The 12,483-nt window shown below is 37.4% G+C and overlaps 1 protein-coding gene and 1 pseudogene across 4 annotated transcripts in view; both read right to left on the reverse strand.

Moving 5' to 3' along the window:
* Positions 1 to 635: 635 nt before the first annotated feature.
* Positions 636 to 1,477, reverse strand: LOC123946360 (annotated as a pseudogene).
* A 1,700-nt stretch (positions 1,478 to 3,177) lies between these two features.
* The window catches only part of ARNTL2 (aryl hydrocarbon receptor nuclear translocator like 2), a 108,361-nt gene continuing 99,055 nt past the window's right edge, over positions 3,178 to 12,483 (reverse strand). For all 4 annotated transcript variants that reach the window (XM_046012251.1, XM_046012249.1, XM_046012248.1 and 1 more), the window contains 3 exons: positions 10,861 to 10,939; positions 8,924 to 9,032; positions 3,178 to 7,341 (listed from right to left, as the gene is read on the reverse strand). In XM_046012251.1, the coding sequence (XP_045868207.1) occupies positions 7,205 to 7,341; positions 8,924 to 9,032; positions 10,861 to 10,939 (325 nt within the window). In that variant the 3' untranslated portion in view covers positions 3,178 to 7,204. The remainder of the gene's footprint in view (positions 7,342 to 8,923; positions 9,033 to 10,860; positions 10,940 to 12,483) is intronic.

Here is a 12,483-nt window from a genome sequence, read left to right on the forward strand (position 1 = left end):
TTTGTCTCCCTCCCAATCCCATCTTGTTTCATTTATTCTTCTCCTATGATTTTTATAGATATTAATTTTACTGCTTTGGTGGTTCCCTTTTTCTTACTCCTGCTTGTGGTCTTTCCTTTTAACTCAGAGTTCCCTTGAACATTTGTTATAAGCCTGGTGTGATTAATTTCTTCAACTTTTGTTTGGGAAACTGTGGATCTCCTTCTATTCTGAATGATGCTTCTGGAATAGAGTATTCTGGGTTGGCAGAATTATTTTCCTTTCAGCATTTTGAATATATGGTGCCACTCCCTTCTAGCCTGCTAAGTTTCTGCTGAAAATTCTGGTGATAGTCTTATGGAGGGTCTCTTGTTTGTATCCAGTTGTTTTCCTCACTGCTTTTAAGATTCTCCCCTTGTCTTTAACTTCTCACAATTTAGTTACAGACTGTGCTTTTTGTTAAGTTGAGTATATATAATATATTTAAGGATCTGTACTCAAATTACAAAAAAGGGAAGGAGAAAAGAGAGAAGTGGAGGTAACACCCATTTACGTGGTAAATAACAGACTATCATGTTCAACAGTGCAATTTTCCTTTGCTAGTCCAGCAATGCAAGTCTTCAGATGAAGTTCACTGTTGTTCTTGCATTTCAGGTTTAGCTGTGTGCTTGTAGGGGGTTAGAGTTCCTGCCAGACATCTGACTCTGAGTGGAATTACTATGGCTAGAATCACTTTTGTTCTAAGATGACAGAGCTTCTTATCCCAGTGCTTAACTTTTTCACAGAGTTGATCCTGCCATTTCTTAGTAATATTACTTTCCCCCCAGAGTAATCTGGAGCATCACTCACCTTCTTAACCCATGATATACTACTCATTACTATGCCTATGAGGACATAGGCAACCAGAATTGGTGTAAAGGTTAATGGTGTGCTTGGAATGTTTTATTAGAGAAGCCCTTAGGATCTCCTTCACCTCACCTGATGCAGTCACACCATGGCATTTGGTCTTCATCTCTTACTTTTTGCCTCCCTGAACTATGTAGTTAAAATTGGTTTGGAACTAGGTCCTTTGTGTAGCCCAAATAAGTTTACATTTCTAGCATTCATTGCTTGCCCCTCTACAGTTTCCGTTACTAGGATCCATAGGGAAATTCACTCTGCCCATATGATGATGGCCTTGTGAGAGATGCACGTGCCCCAGTCATAAATGGCAGCTCCTGTAGGCTTGGCTCTCAGACCACAGGTGGTTTACCTGATGAAGATGGGCTTGCAGCCCTCTGGGCTGACTTGCATATAGACTTGCAGAACTTAATGTGCTCTTGTTGGAAGGAATGGTACAGATGAACATATACATGGCACAGAGTAAGAGAGGATGTGGGCTCCTGGTGGTGCCCAGCAGACCTTCAAACTGCTCAGTGGCCAGGATGGCTTTGGTCTGGGTACTGGGGTGCACAGGGTTGGGCATCTTTGTCAAGTTCTAGGGTAGGGAGGCAGACATCACAGCCTCGGCTGCAGGTTGGCCCCAGAAATCCACAGCAGGCAGGGCACAGCCAGGGCACCATTCTGAGCCCAGCCCATGGCAGCATCCCTCCTACACTAAGGCCAGCCATGATCGTGACAGGAGCAACAGTGTCCAGGACTCTGAGAGGCCTGCTTCATGGTCTTCTCCACCACTGTTGATTTGGTCCATCCATGAGAGGAGGCGGATTCAGGATCTTCCTATATCACCATTTTGAGCTGGACTAACTGAGATTTTTCAAGAGTTCTATTAAATTATAAATATCTATAATCTTGGCCTCTCATTTTTTTTTAAAGATTTTATTTATTTATTTGACAGAGAGAGAGATCACAAGTAGGCAGAGAGGCAGGTAGAGAGAGAGGAGGAAGCAGGCTCCCTGCGGAACAGAGAGCCTGATGCGGGGCTCGATCCCAGGACCCTGAGATCATGACCTGAGCCGAAGGCAGCGGCTTAATCCACTGAGCCACCCAGGCGCCCTTGGCCTCTCATTTTTGTGTTGTTTTTTGAAGAAAAAAATTATCACAAAAAAATGTGACATATTTACTCGCAAGGTAAAATGGGACTGATTTCCTCGGACAGGAATAAATGTGGAAAATACTACCTAAATGTGAGCTTAAGAACTAGGACTACCTAAGAAAACACATCCTATGCCAGAGACACACAGCTGGACAAGAACTTAAGACAACTCTTTACGGAGTCTCCAAACACAAACTGAGGCAATAGACTGGGTCCCCCAAAGCACCTAGTAGCTGGGTATTAAACAAAAAAGGTGATCAGTGTTAAAAATACATGACACAACTTGCTGCTACTCATTACCCTCTCACAGCCCCCCAAAATAACCAAAAACAAGATCCCAGATTCACACAGCTAAACCCACAATCCTCCAAAATCATCAACCATCATAAATTACAAGTTTTCCATTGTCCTTTCTGCACACGTCCCCATTCTTCCTACTGGCACTAGAATGTCAGGCAGCTGACTATTGTTGACATCCTTTCCCTTTCAAGGATACCTTTTATTTTATTTTATTTTTTAATATTTTATTTATTTGACAGAGAGAAATCACAACTAGGCAGAGAGGCAGGCAGAGAGAGAGGAGGAAGCAGGCTCCCTGCGGAGAGCAGAGAGCCTGATTCCGGGCTTGATCCCAGGACTCTGGGATCATGACCTGAGCCGAAGGCAAAGGCTTTAACCCACTGAGCCACCCAGGTGCCCCTCAAGGATACCTTTTAAAATACAGGTTTGGGCATGTAACCAAAACCCAATCAATCTGTATATTCTAGCCTGGTGACCTCAGGAAACTCTATGTGAACCAAGTTGATGCAAAGGCCCAAACGATGGACATTTTTGTGTGAATTACTAGGAAATAGAGAATCTCTCTTTCCACTAAGGTTGCTACTTGCAAGAACAACATGTTCTGGGAAGTTCTAAGCGCCATTATGGACAAGAAGATGGTTATAGCCATTAGTGAATCCTCATGATCCCACACAAATACATAAAGAGGAATGTAGTTCAGTATACCCCTCTGCCCTGTGGTTTGGGAAGATTGGATCTTCTAGTCTGTTTCCACTTTAGAAAGTAGTTAAGGAGATACTCTTTTTTTGCGAAGAGGTTTAATATATTAGGTTTAAAAAACTTCAAACTAATAATTATTATAAAATATAGTTTAATTTCACTCTTTTCATTACTTACCACAAAATTTAAAAAATACCAATATACAGACAAGAGCAAGTAAACTGGAAAAAAGCTAAAAATTGTATAAAAAACAAAACTAAGCACAGGAATGTAGGAGCAGTGACACACACATACCATATAGTCTCAAGTGAATTCAGAAGTGTGTTCCAGGTTAGACAAGTTTTCTTTCTATGGTCAACTTTTATTGGAGCCACATCTGGAAAGGATCTTAAACCAAGGCTCTTATATGGGAAACATCTTCCCAGACTTCTCTTAAAAAGAATTTCTCATAAAATAACCCACACCAGAGAGGCAGACCTAATCTAAATACAAGTCATAAATGCCTCCCCTCGGCCCTGTAGAACTTGGAAAAATTAATGAAAACAAAGCACTCTAGAAATGGAAAAGTGACACCTAGTGGCCATTTGGCAGTTTTCCTTGGTGGCTTCTGATCATTTTAGATCTTTTCCCTGCTCTTCTCATAACTGTGCTTGGCAAATCTGAATTTCCAAATCCAGAGCCAAAAAATGACCTACCTGAGTGGTAGATGATTCTTCAGAGCTGGATCTGAAATGACACTACCAAACGTGGTCCAGTAACTAGGTAGTGGTTATTTCATTTACTGTGCCCTGATGCTACAGAAATTCCTCAAATAGGACTAATAAATAGAGCCTTTCCCCACTATGACACTGTAATGAAATACTCTAATCCCACTTATTTACCAAAAGCCTCTATCCTCTACTTTCCTATTTCTTGGTGGATTTCCAGATTTAGTGATTGCAAGAGGGTGTCAACATTTACACCTAAAATTTTATTTGATTTCAGGTTATTATCATATAATGAAATAATTGAGAACATTTTCAGATTTACTAGTTTCAAAAAAGTTTTAAATTTGGATACATGGATAGAGGGTCACAGTTATTGGATTATACTAAATCAAGGATCAATAAACAATTGTTCCTTAAACCATAGCAATTAGAGGTAAATATCATAGTTATGGTATAACCTTTGGTCTACTTCAATAATATCCACTTAATAAAATGTTTCAGAGCAGCACTGTCCAATAGAAATATAATATATGCCATATGGGTAATTTAAAATTTTCTTGTAGCCACATTAAAAAAGTAAAAACTTAAATGTTAATGTTTTATATAATTCAGTATATCCAAAATACTTGAGTATGTGATCAGTATAAAACTGCTTTTTTAAAAGATAGTTTTTTATATTTATTTTTAAATTTTTATTTATTTTTAAGTAAGTTCCACGCCCAACATGGGGCTTAAATTCACAGCCCTGAGATCAAGAGTGGTGTGTTCCTCTGACTGAACCAGCCAGGTGTCCCATTATAAAACATTTAATGTGATATCTTATGTTCCCTTTTTATACTAAATATATGAAATCTGGTATGCATTTTACATTTACAGTCTATCTCAATTTGCATTAGCTACATTTCAAGTGCTCAGTAGCCATATGTGGCCTGTGGCTCCATACCAGACAACACAGTTCTAGAGTCTGACCCTAATGTTCAAGTCCTGTAGGTTAGAATCACAGAATCAGAACTGGAAGTAAACAGAGATCAAACCTCTTGTTACAGAGGAGGAAACTGAGGCACATACAGAGTGTTTAAATGGCTTACTTGAGGTCACACAGGTAAACTTAGGGCGAGCAGGCTCTGATTCCAGGTTCTTCCCCTCTCCACTGTGTTATTGTAAGTAATTCTTAGACTTATGGGGAAAAAAAAAAAGAACTAGAATATCCTTTTTATGATATCATTCAATGCGTAGATGCTTTTCATCAAAATGCAGGAAATTAATGGTTAGGAGAAAAAATAATATAGCGTAAGCCATAAAAATATCTGTCTCTCCTAACAGCAATTCAATGTAAATGCCACACATTTCAGAGAAAACACTAAACATGGGAGAGTTAGAATTATCCTGCATTGCATGGATTGGATTCTGGGTTCAGGACAAGATGTACAGAAAAATCCTTGAGTGGGTTATTAAAGGATCAAAGCCTTAAATTGGCTGTCTGCCCACCAGTCTACAAACTAACGCTTCTTCTTGCAAAGAGAAAAAAGTGTTTCTATATGTAGCAGTGACGGCCTCCCAGAGCCTTGCATCAGGAGGGTTTGCTCCTCTCCTTTCAAGGTCATCCAGTCACAGTGACCCATCTTGCTATCCCTAGCTTAGGTCAACTCTGGAGGCCAAGTCCAACATGCAATGGTTTAGACCCTAAACTGTTAATGTTGGTATGGCCTCAGACTTAAAGAGGAGATGTGATCATTTTAAGTCTGAAGAAGCAAGAACAATCATGCTTAGCCTGCTGCAAACCAGTCTCCCCCATCCTGTAGAATTTCTCTGGCTTATTGTAAACCTGCCAAGTCCCTCAAGTCCCAGAACCGGGAGTGTTGCTGACTCTCCAATATTGTATTGCCTGGAGGACAATGTGCCAATACTGCCTTCCCCATGTAGCCACTGCAGGAGTCCCAGCTGAAGGGAATGTGTGCTTTTGGCCCGTTATCTGGTGGTATGTTTGCCATTAACCAGTTTGACAAAAGTTCTAATCTATTATGTACTGCCAGAAGAAATATGCAAGGCCAAAATAATGCTTTGTTTTGGTGCGAGACTCGGAGAGTTATCTGCTGTAGCACCACACAGAGGAAGAGAACTGCATTGGCTCCCACATCTGAGCTCCGGCTTCCCCATTAGCTTCCCAGACTATCGTATTTTCATTTGTGGGGCACAAAATAAAGTATATGAAAACATATTTGGTAAACTAGAAAGAACTATGAAAACATACAGTATTATGAAAGTATGACCTTCAGAAAGGTAGACATACATATATGATTTTAAATATTCTTCTTGTAATCAGTATAAGCCACTCCTCAATTACTAGTTAAAAAATGATCTCCAAATTTGTAATGATAGCTAGAAAATTGGTTTTTAAATTCTTTCTCATTGCTTCAGTTTCAAAACTACACTTAGCATTTGTATAATTACCTTTGGTTTCAGGCAACAGTAATTGTAATTGCCTATTCTAGAAGGCCACAGCTAGTTCCTGGGTCAGTTAACTAATAATTTAACCAGTGAGACCATTGCTTTCCCAAATGTGTATCAAGAAACCGATATATACACATTAAACATTTTAAAAATATGAATTTAACTGTGACTTCACAGAAGATATTTAAGCTGCTTGGGCTTGTATTTTTGTCCAGGGCTAATCTTTCACTAACCTCATTTTCTGCATTAAAAACTGGTTTTATATGTAATGAAAATCTTGACTGGTTACATTAGCAACAATTCTTACATGCAAAGGATACTTATCAAGATCTAGGCCCCAAGATCTTTCCTTTTCTGTAAGCCAACTGAAAATCCCTTAACTTTTTTTTTCCCCCGAGTTTTAAATAAATTCTCTCACTTAAAGCCCATCTTAAATGCTTGACCAAGCATAACTATCCTGGTTACGTTTGCCCAAGTTTACAATGACTGAACATAGTATTCACTGCAATTATGACTACCTCTCTTTAGGTGTTCAAGGGCTCAGAGTTTTCTTAAAGTGTATAAGCCTTATCCTCAATTAAGGAAATATACAAGAAATGGAGATGCTCCAATTCTATAAATCTACTATTATAAGTCCATTATAAATTAATCTTAGACACAGGAAAATGTCAATATATTAATTCCTCACACTCAAAAAACTGCATCAGAAAATAAAAACAAAACCAAAACAAGATGTATGTGATATTCTTGATGAGAAATATTTTAACAAAAAGATAGCAACTAGTGGATTTTAAGCCATGTCACTGAGACAAGGGGTCTGTCTGTAGGAAACTCTGAGCCATTCTTTGTGAAAGGAAACATCACATTTCCCCATACTGCTGTGGAAGTAAGGTGCACATCTATAACAACTGGTAGACTATTAATAGGAATAAAAGATAAAAACAGTATCAAGACAGTACAGAAGATTATACAGTTTTTTTGTCAATGAAATGCTTTAACACATTCCTAATTTGTAAGAATTAAAAATCAAATGCTAGAGTGTCCAGTGGATGTCACTGAGGTCCCCGGGGTCTCCCAGGCCCCCCTCTGCTTCAAAGTAATTCATGAAGGCAGCCATGGCTGTGTCATCATTGTCACACAGGGCATCAAAATCCAGCTGGGCACTGTCACCTATCAAATTAAAATACAGACCTGTGTAAGTATGTTTGAAGGTTAAAAGATGAATATCATTAAGAATGGCAAAGCGAGCAAAAAAAGAGAAAGCAAGAAACAGAGTCCTAATTACAGAGAACTAACTGATGGTAATCAGAGGGAAGGGGGGCAGGTGGAGGGGAGAAATAGGTGATGGGGATGAAGGAGGGCAGGTGTGATGAATGCCCAGTATTGTACATGACTGAGTCGCCATACTGTACACCTGAAGCTAATATTACACTGTATGTTAGCTACCTGGAATTAAAATAAAAAACTTAAACTAAAAATTGCAAAGTGAGGCTAGAATAATATACAATGAGATTTTGAAGACAAAACATAGGCCTTATATTGCAGAAGGCTGATATATTTTTAAATGGGTCACCTATTATATAACCATGTGCTATCAGAGAAATTGCGGAGAACTCATTTGATGCACATAAATGAGGTGATCTATGAGTTTTCAAATAGAAAATAACAGCACTAAAATGTACTGACTCCCAGACAATTGGAAGCTAGGGGCCAGTGTTTATGCATGTGTCCACATAGAGCCAAGAAGGATAAACTTAACTTTAATCTGCCTTGTGAAAATACTGTACGTCTTTAATCTGAAAGAGAAGGCTGACACAAAAGCATCCTCTTCCAAAAATCTGGAAAATCTTATAAAAGGGGAAATAAACAGGTTTTTTTTTTTATTGAAGAAGGAAGTAAGAAGAAACCATAGAAACAAAACTTAAGTTAGAGATAAGAAAGAGGATCTAGAAACTATGGGTTAACATACAGCTACAGGTAGCCAAAGTTCTCTAGAAATCTTTCGAAGTACAATAGAATTTGAGATGATTAATGTGTGGTTCTCTGTGAAGCTGAAATCCAGTTTCTTTCAAGTTCTTTGATTCTCTTTGACATACATTTCCAGTAGATCAATGTTAATTATGGATAGTATAAACCTGTGTCACTTCAATTTACTTGGTTTGAGTCTACATAAACATAGTTAAAATGAATAATTACATCTTAAACACTTTATGATTGGTACATTTAAAAGTGCTTATTCTTAGAAGTGGGCATTTTTCCCCTAAATAGAAGTACCTAAGTTTTATTTTGATAGTATGTATTAACAATATCCATAACTAATTCCATTGATAACGGTATTTTTAATGACAGGTACATTCAGTAGCAACCACCTTGAAGTCGAGTATGGTCATTGTATTTAGGGTTTTGAATGGAAAAATCTTAGTTTTAAAAGTCTTTGCTCCTTTATTTTTTATGTTTTTTATTTTTTTTTAAACATTTTATTTATTTGACAGAGAGAGATACAGCGAGAGAGGAAACACAAGCAGGGCGAGTGGGAGAGGGAGAAGCAGGCTTCCCGCCAAGCAGGAAGCCCGATGTGGGGCTCGATCCCAGGATCCTGGGACCATGACCTGAGCTGAAGGCAGACGATTAACCACTGAGCCACCCAGGCACCCATCTTTGCTCCTTTAGAGCTCTCCTACATCTGAAAATATCGTGATTAAGAAAGTGTTTGGAAAACTAAAATGGCGGGCAGTTGCCAAAGAAGTCTTACCGAGGAGTGGCTCGTGACTGTGGGGAGAATCAGCACTCTGGTTTTGCCTTGTAGCCTCTGACTTTCCTATTTCAGAAGGATTTAGTGGAATCGACTCCTTTTTTGAAATCTAAAAAGAAAGAATAATAAATAGTAAGTTTCCTACTTGAATGAAATGAAACTCTCTTAGCAGTGATCAGACGTAGGCCTGCCTCATCTGTATGGCCACTTCCATTCACTGAGGACTGTGCGCCAGGCACCCCCAGGCATTTCATGTTTCAAACGTCATGAGGTCAGGGATCTGAGGGCTAAAGAGGCTAATAGCTTGCCCAAGTGTTGAGGCCATTATTCTAACCGATCCACCTAATGGCAAAGTCCACATTGTTTGTAACAGTAACTGAATGTGCATATTATATGGATTGAGGATTATGGATTGAGGATTTTGGATTGAGGAGGAAGAGCTATTTGTTTTTAAGAAAGATGATGGTAAAACTTTATCTCACATGAAACTACAATGGGAAATAGTGGTTGGGAGTGGGAAGTGGATTAAACTAAAGGCTTTTACCAAAAAGTTATCATACTATTACACAGTTATAGGTCCAACAATTCAGTAGTTAATGTAGCTCATTAACATACATCATTTACCAATATAATATTACTGACAGCTTATTAGCCTGGCAATTGCCCACTGATCACATCCCCTTTTCTGCTAAAGTAACCACGATCTCGAGTTTTAGGTAAATAATTTTCTTTTTGCTTTTATAATTTTAGCATCTATATAAATTCCTGTAAGCAATGTATGGTGTCTTAAACATTATGTTGAAGACTAAATAAATGCAATAATGCTTGGTGGAAAAAAGATACATCATTTACCTATGTTGTCTTATTAAGTTGATGAACTTGATCTATAAAATGTCTACATTATGTACATACTTGGAGATTATGTTGGAATGACTTAACCCCCTTCTTCTACCCTATTGTCTGGAACAAAATAGCTACCTAATAAACATTGGCTAAATATATGAGCAAAAGGTAGATACTAGACCAAAAGACCCATGACATTTGTATAAAAACATTTCTTTTAAAGATTTTATTTACTTATTTGAGAGAGAGACAGCATGAGAAGGGGGAGAGGGAGAGGGAGAAGCAGACTCCCTGCTGAGCAGGGAGCCCGATACGGGACTCAATCCTGGGACTCCAGGATCATGACCTGAGCAGAAGGCAGTTGCTCAACCAACTGAGCCACACAGGCCCCCTGTATAAAAATATTTTTTTTTATTTCCTTTTTGGCCTGATCAGATTTAATTTCTCTTTTCTCCTACTTTATTTTTAAATACCACTTAGTTTATAGACCTACTTTAGCTCTTTTTGTTTTCTGGGATCCATTAGAATTAAGTTGTATGTCACTCTTCCAGGTATTTACCACTATGTTTAGTCAATTTTATATAAGCAACGATGTTTTTTGAATAGCGATTATTTGTTTAATTGAATTAAACAGTATGTAATACTTGTAGTGTATAGTATTAAATTTTTTTCCAGACCATAAGGAGTACATTTAATCCACTGAATTGGAATCCATTACAATAATATCCTAGCTTCCATTTATTGAGCACATATTGTGTACCAGGCACTGTTAAGTTTTTGCTTCTTTTTGTATCAAGTCACTTAATTCACACATCACTTTGAGAGTTTGGTGCTATGACTGTCCCTGTTTCACAGAAGAGGAAAGAGAGGCACAGAGTTTAAATAACAAGCATGAGGTTATCCAGCAGTAGGTGTCTGAGTCACAACATGGACCCACACAGCATGTGTCCAGCAACTTTGCGGTCAACTACTATTCTATATTGCCTCTTAAAAACATGAAGAGTTCATTTTTTTATCATGGCATCTTTTCTAAAATAATTAAGAAGAAACAAATTTCACCCACTTATTTCATGAATATTACTTATTCTACTTACTTTCCTGCAGTTGATAGCATGAGAATCTTTCATTAAATTTGTTGGACTTGAGTCATCAAGGGAGGAAGAAGACTGTAACCTTCAAAAAGTGACACATAAACATTTTCTTTATATATATGGTACTTTTTTCTTTAAACACATAATCTGATAAAATTCAGTGAAAAACAGGAGATTGAATGTCATGACAGTTTTCTCAAGTAGACTTTTTCAGTGCCATACTTAATTTTTACTATGGATTGCTGAAAAACACCATGTGGTAAATTGAAACATAAAACTCTCAAGTAAGAGCTCTTAGGTAAATCATGTTGCCTGTCTTAATACAGCATGTGGTAAAGTGATGGAATAATAAATAACCATTCAAAATAGGCATTCACATTAAGAATCCATTCCTTCTCGGTTCCTTAATTAACAACAGAACTGAGAATAAAGAAAGCTTTCCTAATATCCTGTAACCTATTTAAGTGAAAAAGTTTATGTTTTTATTATAAGTCATGCCCAGGTACAAAATCAGTGAAACCCAAAACAATATAAACAAAATCCTATGCTTTAATCATAAATCTCTTCAAGACTTAATATGATAGTATTAGTGTCTTCAGGACATTAACAGTATCCTATAAAGACAAATACCATAGGGTTCACTCATGAGCTACTTAGAATCGTCCAATTCATAGAGACAAAGTAGAATGGTGAATGTCAGGGGCTAAGGGGAGAGGGAAATGGGAATCATTGTCTAATGGGAGTTTTAGTTTGCGAGGTGAAGGAAGTTCTAGAGATGGACAGTGGTGGTGGTTGCCCAGGTGTATTTAATGCTACTGAACTGTATATTAAAAATGGGGAAAATCCTCAACTTTGATTATATATTTTACCACAGTTAAACAAATAAAATGTCTTTCACTGATACAATGTTTTTCATTACTTAAGTCACTTAGCTGTAAAACCTTAAATCTGGAAGGAAACCGAATCCTGTAGTGAAAATTACTATAGGATTAAAGACTAAGAATGTATAAACCACACACTCGAGCATTTAAAAATTCACTATATGCTTCTGTCAGTTTTATATATTGAGTGTTGTCAAGAAATTTATGATCAAAGTGTATGAGGGGTTAAATGCATATCCTTGTACATATGATTTATTGTACTTTCAATACTTAAAGTATATAGCCTGTTGCAAGTATTCAGTATTGAATAAAATTGGGCAGACAGCAGTCACAAGACAAATGTCTCAGTGATTTTCTTCAATGTAAAGTTGAACACCTATATACAACACCTAGTTGTATCTACAAGAAACGAGTCTGAACAACTTTCTGTGTTGTCATATGTTGTGGAGTTTAAGGTTCTTTCTTTACAATTCCAAAATCCAAAATGCCTTGGAAACATTTTCCATAATTGTTGTGGCAGCAAAATCAGAATTAATCTGAACTCAGCAAAATTTGAAGTGATGAGACTAATGTTTTATCCTACTTTGCCCTGCTAATATTTACAATTCACTCCAGAAATAGATCTTAGAATTTTTATTATGGAAAACTTCAAAAACTTCAAAAAGATATAAAAGTAGATAAGAAAATAAAATGATATAATGTAATAAAATATCCACAAAGAGCTTCAATAACTCTTTTCTAAATC

This window comes from Meles meles, chromosome 7 (assembly GCF_922984935.1).
Source record: "Meles meles chromosome 7, mMelMel3.1 paternal haplotype, whole genome shotgun sequence".
NCBI classification, from domain to species: Eukaryota; Metazoa; Chordata; class Mammalia; order Carnivora; family Mustelidae; genus Meles; species Meles meles.